Source organism: Pyricularia oryzae, chromosome 4 (assembly GCF_000002495.2).
Source record: "Pyricularia oryzae 70-15 chromosome 4, whole genome shotgun sequence".
In the NCBI taxonomy this organism is placed as follows: Eukaryota; Fungi; Ascomycota; class Sordariomycetes; order Magnaporthales; family Pyriculariaceae; genus Pyricularia; species Pyricularia oryzae.
In genome coordinates this window covers 1,738,350-1,765,703 of record NC_017851.1, presented here as the reverse complement: position 1 = coordinate 1,765,703, position 27,354 = coordinate 1,738,350, and the positions used below count along the sequence as shown (strand labels likewise).

Sequence of the window (27,354 nt, the reverse complement as noted above, 5' to 3'; positions counted from 1 at the left end):
ATGGAAAGTGGGACCATCAGAAAGATCAGTATTCTGAGGGCAGGGTGAGAGGAGAGCGAGAATGGGTGGATGTCAGGCTTAACGTGCACAATGTAAATAGTGTCACTGCTTCTTGGGCGTTTCGAGGTAGCTTAGTCTTCACAAAGTTGTGCAGGCTGTTTTCCAATGTAGCTCAATTATCTTCAATTTTCCTTAACTCGTTGATCTAGTATTCTTTCTTTTCTTTTCTTTTTTTTAAAAAAAAATAAATGGAATAAATAAAAATCAACGGCCACTCTGCCTGCTAATTTTCTGCAACCAGGTTTCGGTCCACCAAATACGGGGACACACAAAATTTCCCTTGACGTGCCCTGTCTCCGTTCCTTCCACTTTTGGCATGTCTCAATAAAGCAGGAACGGCCAGGTGCAAAATTACCCATGCTTCACCTTAGGCACCAGTGCTCTACTTCAGCTTTATCCTGACCTCGCCTTTGTTCGGCATTTAACCGCATTATTCTTGTGCAGTGTACTCTATCTCCATCCTGATTGCCATCATAATCTCTTCCAAGAACTGAGCTCATGGGCCATGTTCGCTCAAGATGACAAGTCTTCTCAATCTTCCTGTCACGGTCTTGATGGACACATTTGAGCTTCTCTGTCAGCACTGCTACCCTACGGCACGGAATCACCTGTTCCCTGACTATAGTCTGCGGGGATGTCACTGCAATTATGCCTGCGACTTAGGCCCCCATGACCCTTCGAGCCGTGTAGCGCTCGCCAACTTGTGTTGCACTAACAAGTTTCTCAGTGCGATCGCAACTCCGATCCTTTATCATTTGGCTTACTATCCAGATATAAACTATCCTGAGGACCAGATTACTGCCTTCTACCGCACCATGCTTGTGGAGCGGCCAGATCTTTGCCAACATGTGCGCAGCATACATCTTCTAGAGAAAGATCTTGACAGCCTACCTTCGGAGCTCGTCGAGGCAATCAAAGAAAGATTTGGTATTGTGACCTTCACCCTACCGGAAGACGCCTCGCTCGTTCCACTAGACAGTGGTTACAGTTCCAGTCTTTCAGGACACAGAATGTCGCTGCCGATGTTGCTCACTCGCGGCTGCATAGGACTACAAGAACTTTGCCTCGTGGTCGATTTTATGGACGACATAATTGGTTGCATTCCGCTGAAGATCCTTCCACGCCTCAAAACACTTATCATTACGATGGATGAGAGCGAAAACCAACTGGATACACCGAGGTTGCAGACAATCTCTCTGGCCTCCCCTAGCCTCGGGGTCTTGACAATCTCGGGTCTTACATTCTTCCTACCAAGCAAAAATTGGGCCAATCTCCGAGAGCTGACTCTGATTTCCAGCTGCCTTGACATTCATGTTGTTAAGCTGCTACTGCAAGAGTGTCCCGTACTGGAGAGTTTTGCCTACGAGATGGAGGTCTACGATGAGCGTCCACTTGATTCGCCACATACATACCCTTGCGACCTCGTTAGGGCAATCTCAGAGCATACAAGCAAGACGCTTCGCTCGCTGAACCTGAACCTCCGGCATTTCTGGTCAGGATGGTACTTTGATGAGCCGGCTGAGGCAATGGGGAACTTCCGGAGTCTGAAATCGCTGGAGCATCTCGAAGTGGGCCTCGAGAGTCTTCTAGGAAACACCTCCATGGAAGATGACCAAGACAAGGTACTCTGTCTGTTTTCCTGGACGTTGCCGGCTCGGATCCACTCGGTCACGATTGAAGCCTCCCGTGAGGTGGACTCCAGGTTGTTGGGACTAACCCTTGACTACCTTACGAAGGTCTGCAGCGAAGAATTCCCCGAGTTGGAGACCATTGTTGTTCGAGGAACTTATAGCGGGTTTAAATTAGCAGGGGTATCAGAGTTGATTTCGAGCTTTGGAGAAAGCGGAGTAAGTCTTGAACTGCGTCATGAGCCCGCCCTAGTTGAGCAGTCAAGCGGCGATCAGACCCAAGTATTGGAGCAGGAATGAGTGGATTTGGTAGTCTCCTTTTTATTGGGGCCCAGTGGGCTGGTTAAGTGGCCGTTCGTTGGGATGCGCGTTGTAGCTGGGGATAATTTGCGTTGAAATTTGCAATAATAAGCAGTGGACGAGTGATGGAAGATGATGGATATGATAAAGCTATCTTAGTCCTTCCATACAAAGTGTATAACACATCAGAAAATGCATTTAAGCGCCTATTATTTGCACTTGGGCAAGTTGATGGTCTGTTCGGGCAGCAAATTGAAGCGGTCGACGCCAGGGTTAACATCAACCACGGCCTGCTCCTGCAAGCCCAGCTCCTTGGCAATACCAACGAAGCTGTCGCCCTTCTTGATGACGCGCGTGAAGGGGCCCGTCTTGAGGCAGGTGCCCTTTTCATCGGTGTTGGGGTTGACAACTGCAGCCTTGATACACGAATTGTTGTCGACGTTTTGCGTGCAGAGGCCGGTGGGGATCTTGAGCACCTGGCCGACGTCGATCTTGTCCGGGTCGGCGATGTTGTTCTCCTTGGCGATATTGCAGATGCCTGACTGGAACGTCGCCGTCAGCTTGCCCAGCGTGTCGCCCTGGACCACCTTGTGCTCGACCACGGGCCCGTTGGTCTTGAGGTCTGCGCAGCCGCGGACATTGCCTCCTTTGGCTGCATCCCCTCCTTTGCCTCCTTTGGCCGCATCCCCTCCTTTGCCTCCTTTGGCCGCATCCCCTCCTTTGCCTCCTTTGGCATCGCCTCCTTTGCCTCCTTTGGCATCGCCTCCTTTGGCATCGCCTCCTTTGGCATCGCCTCCTTTGGCATCGCCTCCTTTGGCCGCATCGCCTGCCTTGGCCGCATCGCCTGCCTTGGCCGCATCACCTGCCTTGGCCGCATCACCTGCCTTGGAAGCCTCGGCCGCAGGAGCAGACGCGACGGGCGAGGACAACTCAGTCAACACCGCCGGGGGGGCAGCATCCGCCCGTACGACCAGCTCGCCCTCCACACGACGCTTTTCCATGGAGACGGAGGCGGGCGCAGCGGCGGCGAGGGCCGCAAACAGAGTAACAACAGTAATGGGCAACATCTTGGCTCGGGGCTGGATATTATGCTGTCAAAGCTGTATACGATGAGAAGGTTTAAAGAAGTGCTGTCAAAGCTTTGTCGAAAGAAGAAAAAAAAAAGATAAAAACGGTGGGCTGTCAAAGCCAACAGAGGAACCAAAGCCTCTAAGAAAAGAATGGGTGATGAGAGAGAAAGAAAAAAAAAGAAAGAGCCCAGAGCAAACACAAGCGACTGGATATGTTGACGCGCAAAAGAGGCTCTCGTCCGAAAGGCAAAGGGCGGGGGTTCAGCTATGTATAAATGCTTCCCATGGCCCGATCTACGCGTTGCGCGTCAGGCCTCTTCCGCCTTTGGTATTTCCGTTTGCAAGGCTTGGCTTTCCATATTCTCGAATCATGTCCGTCTGATCAAGGGAACAGATGGCATCTGCAGGGCGTTGCTTGCTCTCGGGGGTGCGGATCGACCGTTACCCGAGTCCAAGGGTTGGCCGTGCTGTCGTATCGCTTGAGCACTCAAAACGACTTTCTTGGAGGGCCTCTATCAGACCCATAGTTTCGGTACTGTACAGTGTGTTAGGTTGGAAAATAGGTCCCCAGCGGCGATCAAAAGATTGATAGATCGACGAGGATCCGTTGTATTTCCCGCGGTACAACAGTGTTGCTGTCCTACTGAGAGCGCATAGAAGGAGAACCCCAGCAAAACCTTATTTCTTCAAGACGGATCCGTGCTGAGACGGTATCGATGAGGCGGAGGGCGTATTGGCGATACGTCTGCGAGTCAACGACTTGCCAGGTGGACCCAGTCGCAATAAATCTTCGAATGTGTTGCTTTAAACGTTTCAAATATCGTTGCCTCTCCTCTTTGCTACCGTACGATATGCTGGATTGTCGCTGAGAATCTGCCATTATTGAGGCCGATGCTCTTGAGCACTTTTATTGTTTTTGAAAGTACGAAGACCAATGCAAATAGTAAAGACAATGAGGTATGGTGAGTTAACGAGAATTGGATTTAATTCCCTGACCTTGTGTTTTTTTTATCAGTGGTGTTCTTCTGAAGCTGTTTCTGCCACTTATAGCAAATGGCGAAAACTCCCCATTTTGGAAACCAGTTCAGAACACTGTTTGCAGCATGTTGAGTGATTTCAAGTCAGCGTCTGTGGTAGAGGCACCAGAAAAAGAACAAGCTTTTGGGTTAGGTTGTTTCTCTACAAACCCCTTGCACCATTTAAAACGGAAAGTACACTAATTCGTGGGGCTGCCCCCATGTTTATTGGGAACTTCCAAACCTGGACGAATGGACCGTACCACTTTGCTGGGCCTTTTTGGCCCCTGGGGAATATCATGCCCACCCAAGGCACCTTCTTGACTCGTCAGAATGAACGCCAAGTTTCTTTCTCTTTTTTCTTTCTTCTTTTTTCCTTTCTTGCGAGAATGTAGTTCTAGACTGGTTCTAGAGGATCTGGGTCCAACGGCATGGCATGGTTGGCGCGCCTCTGACTAAAACCAACGAATCCGATTCATTTTTCTTGGTTCCAAGGCGCAAACTGGATGCCTGAACTGTCAACAGCGCTACCATAACTCCGGGTGCTTGCAATCCATGATTCGTCCCGATCTGACAGGTCACAGGATTGCTTGTTACGTATATAGTCCAGAAACTAATTATTGGCTGGACGTTGACAGATAGTGTAGATAATGTGTGTGGACACTTCCTTTTTTGAACGAGTCAAATTTGAAGCATATCAGCATCCACCACTGACAGACCGACATTGTTGACAGTAGGGCCAAGCTTGACCGCCCTTATTACCCACCAAATCGGAACTCAGCAAACATCTGGAGTCAAACACTACTTCTGGCAATGTGTCTGAGTGGTTAAGGAGCGTGACTAGAATGAGAACCCGCACAGAGATTCGTCTCTAAGGGATCCAAATCAAATCACGTGGGTTCGCCCGCGTAGGTTCAAATCCTGCCATTGTCGTATGTACCTGCTTGGTAGCATTATATCTTTTTGCGGATTTCTTTTTGTCGCCACAGCCGCAATTTGTCTATTTTTTCCTAGTTCCTCGTAATCTCTTTCTCTCATGTTTTGTATACTCATGACATTAATTTCCACTTTTGCCAATTGTCACCTTCCGGTATTGTCTTACAACTTTTCAAATATTGATCCATTTCCAATAATTGAATAAAAATAGCTGTCTTAGTAGCTGAACCTTGTCGAGAGTTTATCAAGTGACCTACCTGTACATCCAGGCGTGCGGGGAGGGTCGGCGGCCAAAGCGGCGGTAAAAGGAGTGAGGAAAAAGATGGACAACTTTATCTAGTTGGGTTGGCTTCATGATGGTAGCCTTGGAAGGAAACAAAAGAATATACTGCTTGTGATAAAAAAATGGAATATGTTGTTTTGAGACTTGGAGATGTGAAGCTAATTAAAACGCAAATAAAAGAAAAGTCTGTTTGCTCATTTGTTTCACGTCAATATTAACTATTATATAGGTACCAGGTAGGTGAATATGCAACCTTAGTGTAACATAATCGTATTACTGGTCATATATTTTTAGCAGCTCTGTAACTAAAATGGATAAGTGACGGAGAAAACAGCAATTCAATGCATTGCTGTAACTTGGTTCAGTTGATGTGTTCTCTACCAGAGCTTAAAATAGAACCTTTACCCTGCACTTCAAAAACGTCTCTCGTCGGGTCGAAGGAAGAATTCATTTTGGTTGCCAATCTGTTACAATTTGGAGGAATATGAAGTTCAATCAATCACCGAGAGTCAAGTCAAGAAATAGAATCTGAGCGATAATAATTCAACATAGATATGTTATAGAAAAAAAAAGTTGCACCCATCGTCATCAATGCTAGTTGCGACTGCAGTCAAACATGTACGCAGGTCATGGGCAGATGGTTCTTATCAGGCACTGCTGCATTTCCAATGTCTTGGCTGAAACGGGTTTTCATTGAGTCGTTGAATACAAGACGAAATATCGTATTGCGTAGCAAGTCCATCTGGCTTTCTAATTCTGAAGGGGCGCCAACTTACTTTTATATCCATCGATTGACATAGGTTTTTGTTTAGAAGGGGCTGGGCTGTGGGGATTTTGGCCAATCAAACACACCACCAAATCCGTTAAGCGTCGGGCAAATGTTCCAGGGTAGGTAGGGCGGGCTCTCTGCAATTATAGTAAACCTAACCCTGCCACTTGGCCTGCTTGGCTTGTCGTGGTGTTAGTTGCCGAATTGGGAAAAACAGAGCGGCTCAGCGGCATTCAGCGGCGTTGCGTGGTGCGGCAGGCTCGGGCTTGGTATGAATGACATCATGGCTTGGTAGCACTCATTTGATCTGCAGGTCCGAACGTTCCATGGGGCTCTACTAGCTGTCCTTTCAGAGTCCTGTCACCTTTCTGTTCATTCATATTTGACGTAGACACTTGTCGTTCAATTGACTCGCGTAGCTTGTGTTCTCACCATTCAACACCATTCATCGTCCGACGTAAAGCAACGCAATATCTTCCACGTCAAGAACTCAAGAAACAAACAACAGCACCAAAAAAATAACCGACCTGCTCCCTCGTTTCAAACAATGCAGCGCCTCAGCGTCCTCCGCCTCAAGGCGCTTTCCCAACCTTCTTCCACAGTCTACACGAGCCCTACCATCCCCATCCACCTGCACCTCCAGGCCCAGTCCGCCCTCGCACGGAACCGCATGCCCATCGCGTCCAACACGACAGCCAAGCTCGCATCGACATCCTCGGCACCAAAGTCGGCCGAGGGGCCCAGCGCGCAGTCTGGCGGCTCGCGCTCCAAGGACGCCGCCGAGGCTGCCGAGGCCAGAGGCGACAAGCCCTCGTCGTCGTCGTCATCAGCAGATCCCGAGACGGCCGGCATCGACAGCCTCTCGGAGCGCGACGCCCTGGGCCGCACCGGCGGAGGCAAGCCGCTCGAGAGCAGCTCCGAGAACGCTCCGCCGCCGCCAAAGGTCAACAACTCGAGCATCCCGGGAGATGGGCGGGGCAAGCTGAGCAAGGAGCAGAAGCAGGAGGTGGACGAGCACAACCGCGAGTTTGAGGAGAGGCACGATAGGGCGTCGCCTGCGTCCAAGGACAAGGTTAACAAGAGCTTTTGGAGTGGGGGTGGCACGCGCAAGTCGCCTGGAACGGAGTGAACAGTATAGTTGGATTGCGTGTTTGCTTTTGCTTGTTTGTACTTTCTTTTTCTCGTCACGAATGCTACTGTAATGACCAACTGCGATTTCTTTTTATCTGGTAGAGAGCCATTTTTGTGCATCCCCCACACAGCTTTGCCAAGAAGCTGCTCGTCAATTTTATTGCTTTCGAAGACCATATACCGGAGCTATACCCTTGGTGAATGCTGCAAATGGGAATCGGAAAATCTTGTTTTGAAGGTTCATGGCATGTGCCGCCCGAGGCAGCATCACAGGTACCTGAGGTGTTTATGATGAAATTTCCTCACTGGGGTTAGTTAGTTTTTCGACACTTGGACAAGGAGCAATAAAATCTAATTTGGAAAAATCCCCCCGGAACCCTGACCACATGTATGACACGTAGATACAAATTGTGACGACTACTTCCTCAGACTTGAGTCTTGTCTGTCACCACCTCAAACCGAGATCGTGTCCCATTGAACCTCACTTCGATATCCTTTGCAGTTTCCTCCACGACACGAAGAGGAACGACTGACTTGGACTCGGTTTCAACACCGACGTCCTGGTCGCGGCGATCCGCATCAGGAACCCAGTCCCTTTCCTGCATGCTCGCATCACCGAGCCCGTACATTACGAGTGGTAAAGCGCTGCCTTTCCAAATCGGCTGCGAGTCTGCGTGGCGATGGCTTTCTAGGATCGTAACTACCAAAAGCGCCATGGTAACGCCAATCAGCCCAGCAGGGAGCAGAAGCCATTCCCAAGCCAATGATAGGCAGACCGTCGTGCGCATCGCTGCTCCAGTGATGTTGTTCGGTAAAATCTCTTCGGACCATTCCTCGTCTGGCCAATTTTTTATCACTCGGAACTGATCTGATACTGCCCTAGTCCAGGCATCCATTGCCCGTGACACAGTCTCGTTTGTTGCGTTTCGAGAATTGTAGAGCGAGGCGAGCCACCAGCTGTCGCAGGTCACATTTTCGGATCTGGTTTTTACCTCCAATTCGCCAAGTGTGCAACGACCTCCAACTTTCATAATGCTGCTGAATATGAAGCTTTTCACCTGCTCCATGTATTCATCGTTCAAATGATAGCTGCAACTGGTTGGAATCTTCATCGGGGTTTCGGAGGTACGCCAGTCTTCTTCTTTACCGTTCCAGACTGATACGTTGACGTATTTCTCATTCGGCTCCGGGGAATACTTGCTGATGTTGGCATTGGTGTAAATACGGCCGCTGGACGAAATGCATGGGCTTCGTAGAACAACATAGCTGGTACTTAATCCCACTGTTGATCCCGCTTTTTGTACGTGGTTTGGTCTGCTGAACAAGTTTGCGGGAACTGTCGACAGAAGCGTTTCTGTGAGAACTCCAAATTGTACCCGGGCTTCGTAGGTGCGAAGACACGGGTATATCTTGCAGGATACTGCGACAAGGTCTGTAGTTGTATTGGCTGTTTGACCTTGTATGACGTCGTCCACCAAAATATTGCTAGGACAACGTTTTGCATCGCCCTTTGTTTGGCTGCAGCGACTATCGGAAAACGCCAAAACTTCAAGCGTGAAAATGGAACCGACTTCAAAGGGCCAGTCCCACGACCATTGCCTAGGGTTGTCCCAATTAAAGACTGCGACACTGAGTCCGATTGGAGAGGGCTGTATCCTGTTTAGATTTGTTATATTTCGTGTGTTGATCCATGTTTTGTACCCCTCAGTCACGATGCTGATGTTTTTGTTGGCAGCCCCTGAAGATGTCGAGTTATTTGGGGCGTCCTCCACTCTGGCCTGGTCAGAGATGTCGGTGCAAACGCTGCAAATTCCCATGGTGCTGTACGGGAGGAAAGTGCAATTGCCCGTTGGGCAGCTCGGCCGAATCACTGGGATGTCTTGTAATGGGTTTGAGAAAGAGCTGATGATTGCGCTTCGCAGAGGGAAAGGGAGGTATCCACCGTAGGTAACAGCTTTAGACTTGGGCCCCCCGTTTGGCCATGGTACATACTGCGCGATCGGCATAGTCGCTATCCTAGATGGATCAAGTGTCGGGCAGGGAAACGTCTTGACAGCCTGCTGGACAGCAGGAGTGGTGGCAAAGCTGACTACCAAAGTAACTGCAGCAATCATTATGACGATGCCATCCTGGTATCGCAAGCCGGTACGAACCATGTGAACAGCAAGCTGACAGGAGCCAAGTAGGCTCTGGCCTCCCTGATCAAAGTGATGAAGGTCGTACAATGGCTTGGGTGAAGAAAACCAGGACCACCTGACTTGCCCGAGGACCTGTACCACGACGTAGACTAACGCTGCGCGCATCAGCGTTGCAATGATGGCAACCAATGTGGTGATGTTGAGGTCGAAGAACTGGGGAGCTGGCTTTTTGTGATAGTTGTTGAGGACGAATCCGATAGATATAACCATCACAATTGAGGCTAGAATGGCGAGAGACTCCATGAGCCATACCCAGTTCCAGAGTGACGACAGAATGCGTCGTGTTGGACCTCTATGTGGCGCAGAGGACGTCTCTTGCTGCTTCTCTCGAGATGCTGGCTTTGACGAAAGCAGGTGATCCCGATGCACATCAGCGGGTAAAAGCGGTGCGAATTCCGGCCGAGATGCCGAGATGGGATTGGTGCTATTTCTTGTCGATTGTTGCTGGGCCAAAGACTCGGTCGAGAGCTCTTGAACATGAGGCATAGAAATGTCTCCGTCGTATATACCATTCTCCTGAGACATTCCTGCATAAGCCGTGTCGAGTCTTGAGCTGAGATGCGGAGACGTGGATAAGGGGTGAATGTAAACATGCGAGTATATTCTCCTGAAAAGCTTCTGAGAAAGGGCAAGGGCAATTTGTATTGAATCAGAATAGAGGCTCAGGTATTACCCGTATAGTCACGACAAGGTGGCCAGGCGTGAAGTGATATACTTGGGGGCTGTTCGTTGTGGGCCCCCTCAAAGTATAACGCTGCAACGCCACAAAAGCAGCCCTGGACTGCAAATCCACCTAGCAGCTTTCAGCTTAGTGCTCCTGCACCATACATTATGCAAGCCACGCCTGGTTGCCCGCCAAAGCTGAACACGCAAGAACGATCAAGGCTGCTGCCGTTTTGTGCGCATGGATATTGATCCCCCGGATTATCATTCATTTCTATTTTGTATTTACTCCATTGATGCAAAGCACCAACATTTCTCAACTCTTTAGCAGCGCAGGTAGCTGTGTAATAGCCGAATACACCTAGGCATTGAGGTTTGCTTTTATGATTGAGGGTGTCGCAAATGACCATCAACGTCAAGAAGTAGAGAACTAGCGTGAAGAAAGCGCCAAACGGGAATCGAAGCGTATCTGGGAAAGAATACGATAGCCCAGCACACCACTCGTCGCCCCATGTCCGGTAGGGGCGGAGTAGTGGCTTTGAACACTCAGCCTTGCCAGCCAACCGGTACCTATCCAACAAATCGGAGTAGTTAGAATACTTGGGCAATCCTTCTAATTGGCAGCTAGACGAACTTGCATTTACAGCAACAGGACAGAAGCAACCTCGCGAACCATAGGAGCGGGGCCTGTTGTCTGTTGGCAATGTTGGCAAATATAAACATGTTACGAGGTTGTTTTTTTTGGGCCTAAATGGCCGTCGCCTGCCCCCATAGGCACATGCTGAGCGATACCGGAATAATCCTTGTATTCGCACATGCTCTGTCCACCTCATGGACTTTTGTGTACCTAACGAGACTAGAGTCTCAGTAGTCGCGACTGGCGAGTGTTGCCAGGCAACCTAGGATTTGCCGACTTCATGTTGCTCCGCGTTGTTTTGAGCTGTGTGACCTGTGCGTTCGCGAGCGCAAAGATTCATAAGAACCTTGCGTCCCAGCCTCCTTGCAGACGTTTTTTTTTCATCATTACTAGAAATTATACTTGTTGACATGAGTTATTCTGCGTCAACAAAACTTTGACAAAATCTCGCCACGAACCAATCAGGGAGTCATCTTTGCCTCACTATAGCTTGCTTTGGAAAGCGGAAGTCTAAGAGAAGAGGAATGACAAGATCGCCCCCATGCCAGGCTCCTCTCTACTCACCTCGCTCGTACGCCGGTCAAGCATGTCTGTTCCTCTGGCCAAGCTGTGTTGGCGAAGGATCAACTTGTCAATAATCTGCGGTCTACAATGTTTGTATCTAGAACGAAAGGTTAAAAGTCACGTCAACCAAGGCCAGCAAGATACCGGGGCCCTCAAATTCAGGGGCAAAATATGTAGAGGCTAGCAAGCTTGAAGCACATGCGATATCGATCAATTCGAATTCTAATAATTGCCTCAAGTTTTTTGTAGCGTTTTATATCAGTAGCGCTGTGTTTATTTATTTCTTCCTATTTAAACAGACTTGTCCTGGTCCACGACGTCCGTCAACTTCCACTGCCAATACATCAAAGATCAACTTTTTGCTCTACAAGAATCACTGCAACTGTTTGGATATCCTACCCAAAATGGACCTTTCACGATTTGCTCTCCTGCCGGCCGAGCTCCAATCGCTCGTATGGCAATACTTCGTGGATGACGCGACGGCCGACGCTCGCGTTCTCGACTTCAGTATCCGTGTTGACAAAGCCGACCATCGTCAACGCTGGAAGGCCGTTCCAGGCCCGCTTCTCTATGATCGCGCCCGACCCGCCGCCACCGCACTCTCCGTCTGCAGAGAGAGCCGCTACTTCGCACTCAAAGCCTTGCCGGACACCTTGGCAGTGGAGCGCGGCAGACGTCGGGGCATCGTCCGCTTCAACAAGGACCGCGACATTGTGGCCATTTCGGCCATCTCGGTTATCAACCAGATACCTTTCTTCGACTTCGACAGAACAGAAAACCCCAGCTGCATCATTCCCGGGTTTTCGGACAACATCCGCAACCTGGCCCTGAAGGGCATGGTCGTTGGCGACTACGGGCTCATGACCAAGGCTGAGCGCTATCCGATCCTCGTCAACCTCTGGAACCTGTTGGCCATGTTCCACAACCTCCGCACCCTTTTCGAGCTCATGTCCTGGGACGAGTATGCACCCCACACGATGGCTTGGTGCACTGCGTCCGAGGGCGTCACCGTCCAAGAGGTCGCCGTGCATCCGCACCCACGCAGCCGGATCTTGGAGCCATTGACAACCATCTGGCCCGACGTCACGACGAGCCACCCAGCTGGAATGACTGGCAACACTCACCTCCAGCCGAAGCAGCTGGGATGGTTGTCCGATCGCCTCACTGAGCTGAGTAACATGGACAACAGGGATTTTATTGCCTGGATCGCCGGCTTCAAGGCCTGGCCAATGGTTGAGTTTTACGGTACGACAGCCCACCAAGCCCTCGCCGAGCTCCGCACCACGCCGGTGGAGCAGCTTCCCATGGGCGACGAGTGGGATACGGACGAGGCCAAGTCGTGCAAGACCGAGGCGGACGAGGACGGCTGGAGTCGCAAGGGCTACGAGGATGAGGCCGAAATCGGTCCTGGCGACAACTGCTCCGTGTGCAGCGACGACTTCCCTGTCGAGATGGCGTCTATTCTTGCCAAGAGTCAGAGATGGTTTTGCGCTCGCTGCAAGATTGAAGAGCCCGAGACGGATTGCGACATGCTTATGGACAGGGACCACGTCTACAAGTGGCTGGACGGTATCTTTTAAGGCGAAAAAAAGGAGTTGGGGAAGGACGAGTTGAGAAGGTGGTGCGACAAGCGCGAGTTCTTGGGCTAGGAATTAGGGCAGGTAGAGGCGGACGCAGGAGCGAATTCATGGCAAGAGCCAATGACTGCAAGCTTTGTCTGAGCATCAGTCCAACTGGCATGCACAACTCATCGAGGTCGCAGCCCTCACTATTCCGAGGCTCGACTCTGCCGATGTATTTTACACGTTTGGAAAACGATGCAGTTCTTTTTCAACTCCAAGTCAATCAACCTCTTTACTATGCACTGTTTTTTCGTTTCTTTTTTCTCGTGGCCTCCCACAAATCTAGATGTTTAAAGTGCTGATATGGTCTACTGTAGTCCACTAATATTCTTCCTCCGCCTGGGCCTCATGTCTGTTGGCCGTTGTCAGAAATCTGGATGCTAAGGTAAGTGCCTACAGGTAACTACAGGGAACCATTCAGGGACTGTTTGTTTCTCTGGGGCAGCCACAAGTCCCTGATTACTACCGGAATGTACCGAAATACGCCTACCAATCAGATACGCTTGGCGGCTCACCGATGTTGCAATCCTGAAGACGTCTATGTGACCGCCCAGGTACTCGAGACATTCTTTTCTCAGACCGGTGACGATCTTCTCTTCATACGCTACAATTTACCACTATTACTCAACTGGCCGGAATTCTCAGTACAACCACCCCTTGACCTGAAGCGATCCACACCGGTGCTACGTGGCCAGCCTCCTATTGTCCCATTGTTCCTCCTTTACTACTGCCATGTGGCAGACGGGAATCTTCGGTGTGAATTAACGGAATGGACTGTGAGGTTGATTGACGTATCCCGTAGAACTCCAAACCCCTTGATTTAAAAGCTTCATTTGCAAATTTCGCATCTAAAAGTGAAAGATTATCCATGTGACCAGCAAAAAAAGAAGAAAAAAAGGATTTCTGCTTCTCCGATTGCGGATGGGCTCATCACACACGCAAAGAGGCTCTGGACATATAATGGGCCGAGAAATCTAGCTCCAAATAGCATTTCCCACGGTTCGAAAACGACAAGAATAACCTCGATCCTCAGATACGCACTCCCTGATATTCTAGAGCTTGACCACATTCTCATACAAAGCCGTTCCACATTATGGCTCTCAAGGAATCTATTGTACCAGACTTGGTGGACCACTGCAGATTCGAGGCCAAGCCTTCCAATTCTGGCGGCGGCTACACCCTTACAAAGAAGACAGATTGTGGCAAACAGGATTGCAACTCCTCTTATAGCTACAGACCCAAGCCCAAGGAGGGAAAGCCCAAGGAGGAAAAGCCCAAAGAAGAAAAAGCCAAGGAGGCAAAACCCAAGGAGGAAAAGTCCAAAGAATAGTTGTGTTTTGGGGAGCTGTACTGGTAACCATGCCCTTTTTTTTCCTCGGCACAAACAGATACTATCATTTGACGATTGACACTAATAATCGAAGCCCCTATAGGACATTTGACTTCAACGTTGTGGGAGGGGAGATGGCCCGCTCAATTCCTACCTGGTTTGGCGGGAATTCTGTGGCGCAAGTCTTCCAAAGAATAGACATGGTTGATAACTGTTCTGGGAAGCTAGCCTTGTAATCTACTTTGAGGTTGATCTGTCGAATATGAGCAGGAAGTAGTTTGCCTGCCAGCCAGCCATACAACATGCCCGCTTGAACACACATGTCGCATTGTAAACGTGCTTAATAAGTCCGCGTTGCAGACGATGTGCTTGTGCTACACGGCTGGGTCTCTGTGAATGGGAAGCCTGTGAAGCAACGTGTGCAGCTTGAGCTGGTAGGACAGGCGAGGGTCCTGGTTGCGGTCGCAATGTTCAGTCTGGAGCAGCCGCATGGTAGAGTGACAAGATCTGAACCATGCACAATGACGTTGCAGCAGGTGTGGTTAGCATCTGAACCGTGCCCCTCCTATCTCCTTCTTCTCACTCCTCTGAAGTTTTCCAAATCCCACTCACTATCTCGAATGCAAAAATCCGACACGCAGCTGCAAGACTGCCGATACTCCTCCACCGTGACCTCAGTTGAGCACGAAGCCGACGTCACCGTCGGCAGTGTCGTAGTCGGCGTCGTCGTACCCGTCGGGTCTGGTGAAGCGGTGCATCCCGCACCCTCGTCAGGCCGCACCGGCTTCGGCCTCGGCTTGTTGGGCGGATCCAGATTGGCAGGGCACACCGACGTCGGGCGCGCCCACCTATATGTGGTTGTGCAGCCCAGCCCTTTGACGCCCGCGCACTTGCCGTCGGCGCCGCAAGGCCACGCGACCGTCACACTGGCGGGCGGCCAGGGGCAGTCGCAGCGGCGCGTCATGCTCGAGAGCACAGCGCACTCGGGCGTTGCGCAGTCCTGGCATACCGTCGCGGTGCGGGTTACTGTTGGGCATTTGGCGTCGATGGAGTGGGTGGGTGCCGGGTGCGGTACGGTGCGTGTTATGATGGTTTGGGCTGTTGTGCTGCTGGTGGGAAGGGTGTTGGCTGTCAGCTCTTTCGGTTTTGCGTATCTGTGTATATTATATACCTAGAACTAGTACGGCGCTTACACTTACCCCAGGGACCACGCCAGAAATAGCCAGATTGTCCAAAGCATGAGGCCAATTCTATTTGCGACGAGCTCAAGCAGAAGAATTTTATCGTCTGGATAAATGTCCCTGGCATCACAAAGCATGGGAGGCAGAGGACAGTTATACTAAGTGGTCTAGACTAGCCGTGTAACCTCTTCCTCGCCAGAAAATACGAGGGTCGGACAATGTGAACATCTCCGTTTGGCTGGGCCGAACCGGTCCTTGGATAGTAGCTGAAACTCACCACAACACCAAGACACCAGTATATCTCGTGATGTGAACGACGCGGTCAGTTATTCCGGGAAATAGTGTACATTTTAGCCCTCGGTCGGGATACCAAGGACCTGGTAAGTTTGAGCCTATTGCTGCCTGTTATTTGAATGAAGCGACATGCTTGGGCCTTGTTTTCTCTGGTTCTGGTCTGTTTCCAAATCTGGCTAATAGCAGCAGTGTATAGCCAGCGGGTATACAGACTCTAAATGTGTTTTGTCTACCGAGACATCTATTTTATTTGTCCGGAAAGTCGCAGCTGCTTAATGGAACTGGGACCATTCTTGTGGTTCGCCTTGGTATTATTTCCACCGCCCGTCATCCCTCTGATAAATCTAGCAGAGCTTCTCAAACCTCAAAGGGAGAGGAGAGCCTTGTCGTACCTTTGACTGGCATTTACTCTCGCTGGAGTGATCTGAGAGGAACGCCGAAAAGCGAACTCTGACTGGCGCAATGCACTATTGGCTGCGTTGCTTCTCAACTTCGTCCACGACCTCCTTAACAACTTTGTCCAGGTCCTCAGGCTGCAGGCCAAGCAGATCCATCGAAAACTCGTCTTTCTTCTCCCAGTCGCCGTCGATGACTCCCAAAGCAAACACTAGATCCTCAATGGCCTGCTTGTCGCCTGCGTCGCGCAGAACCACCTTTTCTGAAATGAACTGCTCAGCCGGAATATACGTCTTCTTCCATTGACCCTCTCCGTCGCCGGCCGTGGTCCCCGTCGCCTTTTCCAAAGCAGCCTGCACGTCGTTCTGGCTCACGCAGAAGCTCTGAATAAACACGGTGCGGTTCCTAGTCTCGTCCGTCTTGTTCAGGATCGCCACGACGGCCCTCCCGACCTGCGCCAGCGTCGACAGCGAGCTCCTCTGCTCGCCCTGGTCCAGGATCTCATGCGTCCGCGCCTTGAGGTCCACGTGCAAAAAGTTCTCTCGCAGGCCCCAGTCGAAAAAGTGACCGCAGACGATGCTCGTCCACGAAAAGGTTGGCGTCGACTCGGCCAGGCTGTCCAGGAGCGCCCGGACGGCCGCCTTTTTCCCAAACAGCGGGACCAGCTCGCGGGCCCGGGGCGCGCGGGAGTCGACGCTGCCAAAGTCGGCAGGGATGTAGCGCGTGACGCCCGCGGCGGCGGCAGCAGAGGCGAGCACCAGGTGCGCACGTGGCGGGTCCTCTCTCAGTGCGAAGCAGGCCACGACGGCGTCGGCGCCCCGCAGCGCGGCTGTCAGGTCGGGCTCTGTCCATGCGTCCGGGACGGTAAGCAACTGGACGGACGACGGGAGGTTGTCGTTGCTGCTGCTGCTGCTTTGGCGCTTGAGCACTTTGACTTCGAAGGTGCCGGCGTCGACCAGCCCGCGCAGAACGGCTCCTCCTAGGTCGCCGTTTGCGCCCACGAGGACAACTTTGTGGATGGCCATGTTTTTTTTTTTTATGATGCCAGTATCACAATTTGACTGAAATTTTGGCACAGTAGCAACTTTACAGTTAAGTTTTCTAACTTGGTTCTGGTTTCACTTGCCCTGAACGCTTACTTCCACTACCTGTAGATACCCTGGAGCGGATCTGGGATCGGCGGGGCATTCCCCGACTTCGGCCAGCGATTCAGTTTTCCTAATCCAGCTGCCATTTGCATTTCGACTTTCCTCCCTCTCGTTTCTTTCCCTTTCGAGCCTGTAACAATGAGTCCCCTTCATAGTTACAAATGCCAGAGCAGCCCGAGATTCTGTACAAGGTTCTTCAACGGAATCAACAATCTTTTCATAATATCAGAATTCCGCCTGCTGTGTATGGCTCAATAGCAGCAAGCTCAATTGATATCTGCTCATACCTATGAGAGCAGAGAAGAACAGTCAGCACTTGCGAGACCAAACCCACCAACCTGCTCGGGTCAATATGAGTTCATTGATCTGTGGAATTCAGCATATCAACTTGCGTTACGGGACTTTTGCTTGCCAGTGCAACCAGTTCAGGTGTTTTTCTTCTTCCCCTCAATCCGAAACCGAAAGCTACATAGATGCAACAAATTTCATTGTCAGCTTGGCGTTCGGAGCTACATCCGCCGTGAGGTCTCTCTTTGGATATTAGCCTATTTTGGAGCTTGTCACTTCCAAACCTGGATTTCGGAAGATCATGGTTCGTCCTGCAAATGTACGGTTGGAAAGGACAGCTTTGCCGTCGAACAACGGGGCGAGATGATTGCTAGACTACATGCCTACCCAGGCAAGCTAGGTAGCTACAACAAACACCTTGTTTTCCTTCGCATTTGACTTTGTCAACCTAGTGGTTGGTATACTATCAGCAGGTGTCAAAGCCCAATTCATACACCCGTCGCTATCTCACAATGTTTTCGCACCCAATCCCCCAAGCCCTCGGGCCCTTGCTCGTCCTCCTCTACTTATCATCGCCAGCGCTGGCCTGGGACCACCTCGACCGCAAACACCCCACCCACCGCACGCTCTCCACCTTCCGCTGGACGCGGCCCTTCCTCGACCTGGAGCTCAAGGCCGAGAACCCACACGCAGACCCCAAGGACCTGGACCGCGACATCCCCGGCGGCTTCCACGTCTACTGCGAAGCGACCAAGACCTTTGCGGCGCGGCAGCTGACGGCGGCGGACCTGCACAAGCCGCCCCCGGACGGCCTCGAGCCCTGGGCCGCGGCGCTCGATGTTGCCCTCCACCAGCGCGTCTACCCGGGCGGCTGGGACGGCGAGGAGCTTATCGGCGATGGCATGCAGGTCTTGGTCATGGAGTACAGCGACGTCCCGCCCACGGTCAGGCGTTTCGTGGAGCAGGAAGGGGTCGACGCTCACACGGCCAAGCGGTGGCAGTTTGGCGTCTATGACAAGCCCGGCAGGGCCGGGAAGCAGCGGCGCGTGGCGTTTGGTGAGGGCTCTAGCTATGTGGAGGACCGTCCGACTGCGCCTCAGGACAAGGTCATGATATTTGCGCCGGGGGCGCTGTATGACATCCTTCCACTTTGGGTAGCTGATGACAGCGCTTGCAAGAGTATGTTGAGACCCCATTGTCACATAAGAGCTAAGTCTACGTCTACCGGACGAGCTGGTCAGCCCCTTGAGACTAACGGGAAACCAAACAGAGCAATTCCAAGATCTGGACAAGTACGTCAAGCACGCCGAGCACAACCGCGTCATCGCCTGGCCCATGACGCACACCGAGCCCGACCCGGCCCCCGGCGGCAGGAAGACCATCTTCTTCCAGATCAGGGCCAGTCTGCTGCTGGAGACGGTGCAAGGGCGGCGACACAGGGAGGCGTGGAAAAATGTGCACCTGCAGGCTAGCAGGGCCGAGAGGAGGTTACAGAGGGACGAGAGGAAGAAGGGGAAAGGGAGGCGCCGTGTAGATGCGATCTGGCATGACGAGCTATAGTCTTTTTTGTCTTTGGTCGTCTTGTCTTTTCTCTTCTATACCCTAAGCCATCGTCTAGAAGTGTTCTAGACCGGGCTTCTTTCCCGAGATTTCTCCTCTTTTTAACAATAGCAGGTATGCAAAATGTATGCATAATTCAGCCACTGGGTACAGCTTCCAAGCGTCTATTGATCACAGTTTCTGGAGAAGCTTCGATCCCGGGCCGGCTACCGCACCCATGCACCAGGATGGGATTCCCAATAGGGAAACCTAACATGATCGACTTATTTGCAGTATGCACGGGGTGGTCTTGATACGAAAATAGTCTCAACCGGGTGCGCCATGCAGACTGCTGGTCTTTTAATTTATCAAGGAGTAAGAGACTGAGGAGGCAAGATTAGTATGCAGAGAGTACCCGAGGTTGTCAAGGCAAAGGAAACGTAAGAGTTAAAACATGTACTCTGACAGCGCGAGCGAGCCATCAAGACGAGCAGGAGACATCCAAGAAGGGGCTCTCCATGTTAGCCGTCTATAAAAAGGGCATCATCAAGTCTCTCCATCCGTCTACTTGGCCTCTTTTCCCTCTCCCAGAGCCAGCCCCCAGCACTCAGGGCCAGCCACACCTTTCCTCATCTGTAATTCCCCTGCCCCTGCCCCTGCCCCCTCCCAAAAATGAAGCCAGCCGCCCTCACCACCACCCTCGCCTGCGCCGTCGCGCCCGTGCTCGCCGCCGTCGGAGGCCGCTGCGCCAGCAACTACGGGGCCAACTGCATCTGCTTGAACAAGAATACCTGCCGAAACACGTACGGAGGCCGGGCGGAGGAGGGCAGTGCCGGCAACTGGCCGTGTCCCTCGGACGGCAACGACATCTGGGGCTGCTTCGTCAACAACTGCAAGGGCAGCTCGACCGTCTGCCAGTGGAAGGACTTTTGCGCGAGCTCGAGCTTCGGGACTGTGTTGCCTGGTATGTGCCTTCTTTGGTGGTCATTTGTCTCTGTCCCTCTTTATCTCTTTTCACCCCCCCGCCGCAACTCTTTGCTTTCCCTGCGTAACAGCGTCACTGTATTTATCAGTTCAGGGCTGACGAGGATCCCTCAACTTCTCTCTAAAAGACCCTGTCTGCCCTGGTGGCAACAACTTTGTGTGCTGCAAGTACTGAGTTTGGTGTTTTCTCATTCATGTTCTGGGGATGGCTGTGCGATACGGAAAAGAAACCCGATACAGACGGGACAAATCCCCGTAGCGATGAGATGATTATCAGGAGTAAAAACATCCCAACTCTGTTAGTAATGAACAAGTCCAGTTGAGTCAACTGCAGTGCCTCCCAGAAAGCTACTCTATCAAGGAATCATGACAAAAGATCATTGACCCGGCGCATCCCTGAGGGGTACATATCGCACCGCAATCAGCCTCTGCCGCTTTACGTTGCCCTGCTCGTCCTTGTCCACCGCCCATATGTGCTGCCTCTCGGAGCCGGGCGAGTCGTCAACCGGGATAAACATCCTCCCGGGCGCCCGGAGCTGATTGATCAGCTCCTCGTGCAACTCGACGGCGCTCGCCCCGACATGTATAGCATCCCACCCCTTGCCCCTACCGCCGACCGTCTCCATCTCCTCCTGGCGCAGATCCTCGTCCGGCTCGACCCAGCCCTTGCGGCCGTCGCCGACGCGAAACTTGAGACGTCCCGATGCTAACAGCCCCTTGCCCTCATCCGACTTGCCCGTATTCTGCTCGGCCAGGTCCCGCAGCGCCGGTATATGCTCGACGCCCACCACGGTGCCCTTGGGACCGACCAGCTCCGAAATCACGTGCGTCAGGTAGCCGGACCCGGACCCAATGTCCAGCACGCGGGGCGCCGGGTTACCAGGCCGTGGCTGTATGTACTCAAGCAGGCTCTCGATCGCCATGGCGTGCATGTGTGGCGCCGAGATGGTGGCGCCGTGCCCAATGGGCTGCGGCGAGTCCTCGTACGGCATCTGCCGAGAGTAGTGTCCACGGTCGACCTGTTGAGGTGGAAAGCGGGGTAGACAATCATGTTAGAATGAATACTGAAAAAGGCGATGTTTTTTTTTTTTTTTTTTTTTTTTTTTCTATTTATCAGATGGTCGTGACGGAACCTTTAAGAAAGCTTCCTTTACCGCCTCGGTCGTGATGAGCTTGTTCCTCCACAGGTTCTCCACGAGGACCTTATTTGTGGCCCCTCCGCTAAGCCAGGCCATCTTGCAGGACAGCCGGAGCCGAGACGGCAAGGTGGAGGTGGTCGGCTGGGACGGCAGTTCTGCGGACTAGCGCCGGCGTCGCACACTGCGCACCAGCAGCGACGGCGGTGGTGGTGGCGCGCGCTGCGGTCTGCGCTGGCGAGATGGGAGCGGCCCCCGGGTCTAGCCTAGCAGCGCCGTGGTGGTGATGCAGTTGGTGCTGGTGATGGGGCTCGAGAAGCCGATACTGCAGCGGCGGCGCAACATCCAACGTCTTTTCAGGGGCTGCCGCTTGCAAGAGAGTCGCTCTAGGCCTGACTGGGACTAGCAATGGATAGGTTTGCACGGGTTTGGATGGCCACGGCGATGCGCTGGTGAAACTTTCCGTGCTGGCCAGTAACGAGACCATCAAGGCCAGAATGGTCAATGGACCTGAGATCATTGCTAGCTCGGCCCCTGTGATGTCACGCTGAGCTCTACGCCGAGAACGATTAGGTAAGATAGGGTGGATAGGGCATGCAGTTGCTTATCGGAGTTGCTGTAGCTGGCGAATGGATGAAAAGAAGGAGATGTAGCTATCCGTATCCTCTCTTTATTTGCCTCTCTTCCTCGTCCATCGGATTGCAAAAGTCAGATGAACAAATAGGGGAGGGGGGAGACATTGAGTTAATAGTATTTTTTTTATCCTTTTTTTCTTTTCTTTTTTTCCCTCCCCCCTCCCTTGAAATCTCACCAAAACCTTCTTGATCGGGTACATTACACCGGTTTGCGGCAAGTTTGCGCGTCGGTACCACGGATTACACCTCCGCGGCGAGCGGGCCTAACCCTGTTAAACAAAATAACAAAATACAACTCATACTGAAGATAGGCGGCGTTTTTCGTCTGTAGCTGGCGCAGTGCGGATGAAAAAGATGAGACGAGAGAATCCAGACCACATGGTTGCTGCGTGGATATTGTGGTTAACCTGATACTGGGCTTGCAAGGGAGAGCTTCGCAAGTCTCCAAGGCCTAGTACTACCTTGGGATGGTTACCCCACGTTGATAGGGGCCATGAACCAGCAAAACCTGAATTATATGTCGCCTTTTATCACCTGATCGGCTAACTCGGAAGTGCCTAATCTGGGAGTAGTCTTTAAAATCAATCCTCCAGCTCACGTAATAACAGTCGCTGTCATGATGTTGAGGAGACTAAATCCATTCTTGGGTCGAAAAAAAAGGACGATGAGGAGGCAAGTCCAGGTAGGTGTGTGGATTCGTACATGGCAATAGCTGCGTTCCATCACGTTGGATTACAGCGGCAGTGAAACATGAAGTACACAGCCCCAGTCGTTCCAGCTCAGATGACAGGTGAGCGGAACGGGAGAGATTCCGAATATCGACATGCTGAAAAGAAATCGGCTGCTTAATGCCGTTGGTAATGTATATAGGAGAGGATGCCGGTCGCATAGGAAGTGGAATCTAAGACAATCCGTAATTAAAATGAAAAAACGAAAGAATAAGACCTTCAGAAGACTAAAAAAAGAAACTAGAAAAAGAACTGCCTAGACGGCTCGATCTGGAGTCTCCCCCTCAGCAACAATAGCCACCCCCAAGCCCCTGTCGGGACTCTGCAGAACAAGTTGCTCATGTCTTCTTGCCCGAATATAGTCGCTGAGAGACCTAATGAGAATAAACCAGCCAACAATCATAAGCACATACGCCAACCAGTCAGACCCGCTGATATCGCTGCCTCCCGTTCCGGCGCCGCCCTGTTGAACAGCGTTCGGGTCAAAGTCGTGCGCATTTGGGTCGGGAGGTTCGGCGTAATTTTCGGGTTCGGACGATCCGCTGGTGTGCATGGAGCCGGCACCAGCCCCGGTGGTGGCTTTGAACTGAAATCCGTACTGAATCAGAGTGATGCCGAGGCCACCGCGTGACCCGTTCTTGGCCGCGTGGGTTGAGTGCAGAAGGTAAGTGAGCAGGAAGCCGATCAAAGGTTGAAAGGTGATGGTGATCATGCCGTTCCAGACGAATGAAAAGAAAGATCCAACAGGCATCCCGTCGATGTAAACCTCGTCGGCACCTCCGAACCCTGGCGCCATGATGGTTGTTTCCCAATATGGCGGCGCCGCGTCGGCAGCGGCTTGTTCGTATGTCTGCGGCAGTAAACAACCGTTAGTTATTGACTGTTGTAAATATGTCATCGTGACATGACCTCAACAAGATATCACATACCGGTGGTTGTTCCTCCTTCTCCTCCCCGCGCTCGGGCTTCGCAGATAGATTCGAGAATACACCATCCGACTGCATACCAGCACCGTAGACCCTAAATGGCGTTGCTGCCGCGCCAGATGCAGGCGCAGGAGGTTGTGCCGTTGCCGACTGACCCCCTGGGGCAGCCGCATTCCTCGTAGCAGTCGAGCTCACGCCGACCTGCGACGAAGACGACGACGGGGCCGCAGATGTTGAAGCCTGCGAGGTGCCCGGAGTGGCACGGACAAGCCTTTGGGTGTCGTCGACATCGTCATCGCTGTCGTCTGCACTGTCGAATGCATCGGCCAGTGTTGTGTCTACGTCTTTTTGGCGCGCATCGTTGCGGTCTCGTCCAAAAATCGATGATTCCCTCGATCGGAAAGAAGGTGGCGGCGAATTCGGTATCCTGCCCGGCTGAATCGGGCTGTTGTGGTCTTCTTCGTCGTGGGCGTTAACCTGTTGGGAAATGGATGAGAATGTTGTTAGATCACTAACATAACCGACGATCATGATGCATGGATATCGTTAAGCGCCACATACCCTCTCGTAGCCCCCAGCCATGATGAGGTCTCGGGGTTACTTCTGTCGGTCGATAAGAAACGTAACGACTCTGCCGGATGTTGGATTTAATATCGTCGGGTATGGAGATGGATTCAATCAATCGTCGACGTGACTGAGGTTGATGTGGTGAGAATTAGTGATCGTTTCAGTCGCCACTGCCAGCAAGGCAGTAAGTAGCGAATTGATTGGAGTCGGTTAAGTGGTATCGGCAGATAGCAGTAGTCGGGTTGGACGGACAGTAGGCTGTGTCGGAGAATTAAAAGCAAAGTAAAAGAAAGACAAGACCTCAGGGATACGGATAAAGAAAACAGTTCAGGTACGGAAAAAGGAAAGGAGTGAAGTCAGGAAAAGCCGGAACTAGATTGCTGAGCGGCTGTAATGATGAATGATGCCTACTGCACGTTAAGACAATTGTCGACGGTCGGCGGCGACGATGGAAATTAGGGGCGATAAGGGGGGGGTTCAAATCGCCTCAAGGCCTTTCTTTCCCTTGGCCCCTGCAAACTCGCTGCAACAGTGATGCGAGTTGATGACATGCCCAAAGCCTCAAAGGAAACTGGGGTCGGATGACCGCCCATCCCCGGCGGCGCGACTTTACTGCCTAGCGCCTCACTGCCTAGAAACTCCGAGAGGGAGGGCCACCGCCCAGAACCTTCGGCCTCTGCTAGCAAAATCCCTGCCAAGACCATAGATGCTTACAAAGGGGAGCGGCAGGAGGCAGACGCATACGCAACGCCTTACCCACTTTGTCAGAGTGGATATTTACGTGGTAAAGTGATGCCCAATCAGCGTCATTAGAAGACCCTGCAACGCCCCGTTTCTCGACTCGTCCAACTTGTGATCGGTATTCGCATTCATAGTGGATCGGAGCCGTAAGTGTGGATCATCTGCCAAAAGTTGATGGGTAAGATATCATTCAGTATTGGTGCTCCCCCTTCGGAAGAAAAGTCCTGAGCCGCGTTCGGCCAGAAGCCGTTTTAATCACAATGTCGAGAAGTGTAAGTCCACAAAGTATAAAATATGCGTTCGTATGCCCCTAAAGCTAACCTCAACCCACCTCCCCCTCCTTGCAGGTTGCAGCAAAGCACTTCGGCGCCGCCCTCGGACGGTGGCCCAAGGACCCCCTGCGGCCCGAGAGGCAACTGCAAGACGTGCTCTCCAAGCGCCTTGAGACTGGTGCGGGCGTCGACCTGCGGCAGGCAAACGCGCTCTACTCGCTCCTCGACAACCGCTACCAGCACAGATATCGCATCACGGAGAACTACATGCTCAAGCCCAAGAGCAAACCGACTTACTACGACGACTTGATCAAAGACCTCGATGCTGCCCCGACAAGAACCATATGGCACCGGTTAATGATGAGGATTTCGGGCATGTTCCGTCTTCAATAAAGATGGGAGGATATATGACGTTATCATGATAGCGTCGCTCGTCATTCGCTCCTTTTGTGTACTACCAGGCTTGTACGATACATACGATAAACGCGACGAATATAATCTCTTCCGGGCACCGCGTTTAGGGGAAATGGCCATGCCTGTATCATATCTGTGTATTGTCATCTAGATTTTATACCCAGAAAGTCACGTGGCAGTACCATGTACAAAAAAACTCCTCAACACCGCTTTTTATCCCATATACACTTCGCAATGTAAAAGGAGCAAGGCTGTCATCAAAGTGCAACCCCACTTAGATGTACTTTCCATCCGGGTCCATCCGTCCCATCAAGTCCATGCTCTTCTCGTACATGGTGAACACAATACCACCACTCATTATCAGCCTTGCCAGGCGAGGCAGCGCGCCGCTCCAAAAGGTCAGGATACCCTCTTGCTTGAAAATGATGGACGCGCAACGGAAGCTGTTCCCGTAGACGGACTTAGCCTCCGAGCTCTGCATGCGAGTCTTGATGGTATCCAGCGGCTGCGTGACGTATACTGTGATGAGGCCCGCGACACCGCCAACAGCAAAGGTCCCAACCGTGCCAAGCTTCTCCCCTGGCGCCGTGTAAGACTCAGCCATCTGCCGTAGGAAAGTGTAGGCCGAAAAGCGCGTCGCGCTGTTGGCTGACTGTCTTGCCGTTGTCGGCACAAAGCCCTGGAAGAAGCCCTTTATGCCACGTTCGCGGGCTATTATGGGCACGGCATGTAGGAACCCACGCAGGCGTGGCTTTGCCGATTTGCGGTCCTCAATTCTGGATTCTTTAAGTCAGCGGGAATTCTCCCACGGGCATTTGCCATGCGCGAGACTTGGGAGTACCACGGAAGTGAATAGCGCCGGCTGGCATCCGAGATATCATGCCGCAGGCCACTCACAAGGTCGTCTTGATACTCTCCGTCGGCGTCACAGCGAGCAGAGACTCTGTGACACCCGCGCCAAAGCCAGCCAGGACTGTCCTTGGACCCGACATCTTTCCATTCTCGTCCGCAAGCAGACTTTTGTACTGATCAAAGGCAACAAATCCTATTCACCACAGAAGACAAGATCGTCACTCATGTCAGTACTTAACAGGTAACAAGTACCCCAGCTGTGCATTGTCCACATGTTCAAACATACGAATTCCCGCCTTGGCCGAATTTCCTATTATGAGCGTCGTGCAGCCGGCATACCACTGCTTGCCGAACGGCGGCCACGGCAGCTTCTGTCCCTCGGCGAGATTCCGGTTCAATTGTGTACGTGTCTTGGCGACTGTAAGGCACACGCTGGAGGTCAGTCTCGACCCGGGAGCATGATTTCCAGGCCCGGGGTAGGGAATGTTGCCAGGCTTTCGATTGGGAGGAACCAATTCACGCACATTCGGCAGGGTAGGTAATAGCTGTATTAAAACAAAGCATTAGTATATGCAGTACGAACTTGCCAGATCGTGAAGGAGGATGACAGCCGCAGCTCACCAATCTCAACTGCACCGGCCGTAGACCCGGCAATGATAGACCTCAGTGCGCTGGGACCCTTCTTCATCGACGCCGCCACCGGCGCATCCCCCTTCTCATTCTGCTGCTGTGGTTGGGCTGCCATGTCGGGCGACGGGGGGTTTTTGCAATGTGTAAGCTCGTCTCGAGGACCTGCCGTCGAGTAGCGAAACGACTCGAATGAGGGCCAATGGCAGTTTTGCTGGCAATCTTGGGTTCGTGAGGTCACGAGACTGATTGTCGCAAGGGTTTTGCGCCGATGTGCGACGGTTGGTGACGAGTCGGCAGAATCCCCAGGGCTTGAATGTGGCGTGGAGCTTGCGATTTCGCCCGGTTGCATGCATCATCAAAGGCGTCACCCAAGATACAGGACCGCTAGCGATTTCCGGGGTTGCAAGACCCCACCC

At 52.1% G+C, this 27,354-nt stretch overlaps 13 protein-coding genes and 1 non-coding gene across 14 annotated transcripts; 8 read left to right on the top strand and 6 right to left on the bottom strand.

Annotated features, from left to right (window-relative positions):
* Nucleotides 1-578: 578 nt before the first annotated feature.
* On the top strand, nt 579-1,988 carry MGG_15278 (uncharacterized protein; the record flags this gene model as incomplete). The annotated part of the gene is made up of 2 exons (XM_003716410.1): nt 579-636; nt 724-1,988. 2 exons carry the CDS (start codon nt 579-581, stop codon nt 1,986-1,988), a joined length of 1,323 nt encoding a protein of 440 aa, XP_003716458.1.
* Nucleotides 1,989-2,068: 80 nt separating this feature from the next.
* MGG_03468 (intracellular hyphae protein 1) lies at nt 2,069-3,193 on the bottom strand. Its single transcript, XM_003716409.1, has one exon. The coding sequence runs from the start codon at nt 3,053-3,055 to the stop codon at nt 2,198-2,200; it is 858 nt and encodes a 285-aa protein (XP_003716457.1). The 5' UTR covers nt 3,056-3,193; the 3' UTR covers nt 2,069-2,197.
* A 1,690-nt stretch (nt 3,194-4,883) lies between these two features.
* On the top strand, nt 4,884-5,007 carry MGG_20187. Its single transcript has one exon. It is a non-coding gene; the product is annotated as a tRNA-Ser (tRNA).
* A 1,391-nt stretch (nt 5,008-6,398) lies between these two features.
* Nucleotides 6,399-7,566, top strand: MGG_03469 (uncharacterized protein). Its single transcript, XM_003716408.1, has one exon. The coding sequence runs from the start codon at nt 6,610-6,612 to the stop codon at nt 7,189-7,191; it is 582 nt and encodes a 193-aa protein (XP_003716456.1). The 5' UTR covers nt 6,399-6,609; the 3' UTR covers nt 7,192-7,566.
* Nucleotides 7,567-7,618: 52 nt separating this feature from the next.
* MGG_03470 (uncharacterized protein) lies at nt 7,619-9,916 on the bottom strand (the record flags this gene model as incomplete). Its single annotated transcript, XM_003716407.1, has 2 exons — nt 7,619-9,014; nt 9,186-9,916. The coding sequence occupies 2 exons, from the start codon at nt 9,914-9,916 to the stop codon at nt 7,619-7,621; spliced, it is 2,127 nt and encodes a 708-aa protein (XP_003716455.1).
* A 1,743-nt stretch (nt 9,917-11,659) lies between these two features.
* Nucleotides 11,660-12,835, top strand: MGG_03471 (uncharacterized protein; the record flags this gene model as incomplete). The annotated part of the gene is made up of 1 exon (XM_003716406.1): nt 11,660-12,835. The coding sequence occupies one exon, from the start codon at nt 11,660-11,662 to the stop codon at nt 12,833-12,835; it is 1,176 nt and encodes a 391-aa protein (XP_003716454.1).
* A 1,135-nt stretch (nt 12,836-13,970) lies between these two features.
* MGG_13546 (uncharacterized protein) lies at nt 13,971-14,218 on the top strand (the record flags this gene model as incomplete). The annotated part of the gene is made up of 1 exon (XM_003716405.1): nt 13,971-14,218. The coding sequence occupies one exon, from the start codon at nt 13,971-13,973 to the stop codon at nt 14,205-14,207; it is 237 nt and encodes a 78-aa protein (XP_003716453.1). The 3' UTR covers nt 14,208-14,218.
* A 510-nt stretch (nt 14,219-14,728) lies between these two features.
* Nucleotides 14,729-15,701, top strand: MGG_17087 (uncharacterized protein; the record flags this gene model as incomplete). The annotated part of the gene is made up of 2 exons (XM_003716404.1): nt 14,729-15,283; nt 15,588-15,701. 2 exons carry the CDS (start codon nt 14,729-14,731, stop codon nt 15,699-15,701), a joined length of 669 nt encoding a protein of 222 aa, XP_003716452.1.
* On the bottom strand, nt 15,348-17,215 carry MGG_03473 (isoflavone reductase). Its single transcript, XM_003716403.1, has one exon. The coding sequence runs from the start codon at nt 17,101-17,103 to the stop codon at nt 16,150-16,152; it is 954 nt and encodes a 317-aa protein (XP_003716451.1). The 5' UTR covers nt 17,104-17,215; the 3' UTR covers nt 15,348-16,149.
* Nucleotides 17,216-17,362: 147 nt separating this feature from the next.
* Nucleotides 17,363-19,355, top strand: MGG_03474 (uncharacterized protein). Its single transcript, XM_003716402.1, has 2 exons — nt 17,363-18,693; nt 18,785-19,355. The coding sequence occupies exons 1-2, from the start codon at nt 18,027-18,029 to the stop codon at nt 19,072-19,074; spliced, it is 957 nt and encodes a 318-aa protein (XP_003716450.1). The 5' UTR covers nt 17,363-18,026; the 3' UTR covers nt 19,075-19,355.
* Nucleotides 19,356-19,517: 162 nt separating this feature from the next.
* On the bottom strand, nt 19,518-21,711 carry MGG_03476 (protein-L-isoaspartate O-methyltransferase). The gene is made up of 2 exons (XM_003716401.1): nt 21,171-21,711; nt 19,518-21,056 (listed from the first exon to the last, which is right to left on the bottom strand). The coding sequence occupies exons 1-2, from the start codon at nt 21,270-21,272 to the stop codon at nt 20,415-20,417; spliced, it is 744 nt and encodes a 247-aa protein (XP_003716449.1). The 5' UTR covers nt 21,273-21,711; the 3' UTR covers nt 19,518-20,414.
* A 1,081-nt stretch (nt 21,712-22,792) lies between these two features.
* MGG_03477 (metal homeostatis protein BSD2) lies at nt 22,793-24,044 on the bottom strand (the record flags this gene model as incomplete). Its single annotated transcript, XM_003716400.1, has 3 exons — nt 22,793-23,386; nt 23,466-23,939; nt 24,024-24,044. 3 exons carry the CDS (start codon nt 24,042-24,044, stop codon nt 22,793-22,795), a joined length of 1,089 nt encoding a protein of 362 aa, XP_003716448.1.
* A 779-nt stretch (nt 24,045-24,823) lies between these two features.
* MGG_03478 (uncharacterized protein) lies at nt 24,824-25,661 on the top strand. The gene is made up of 2 exons (XM_003716399.1): nt 24,824-25,042; nt 25,118-25,661. Exons 1-2 carry the CDS (start codon nt 25,031-25,033, stop codon nt 25,433-25,435), a joined length of 330 nt encoding a protein of 109 aa, XP_003716447.1. The 5' UTR covers nt 24,824-25,030; the 3' UTR covers nt 25,436-25,661.
* On the bottom strand, nt 25,576-27,290 carry MGG_03479 (tricarboxylate transporter). The gene is made up of 5 exons (XM_003716398.1): nt 26,930-27,290; nt 26,833-26,853; nt 26,595-26,726; nt 26,354-26,501; nt 25,576-26,232 (listed from the first exon to the last, which is right to left on the bottom strand). The coding sequence occupies exons 1-5, from the start codon at nt 27,285-27,287 to the stop codon at nt 25,731-25,733; spliced, it is 1,161 nt and encodes a 386-aa protein (XP_003716446.1). The 5' UTR covers nt 27,288-27,290; the 3' UTR covers nt 25,576-25,730.
* Between the last annotated feature and the right edge of the window lie 64 nt (nt 27,291-27,354).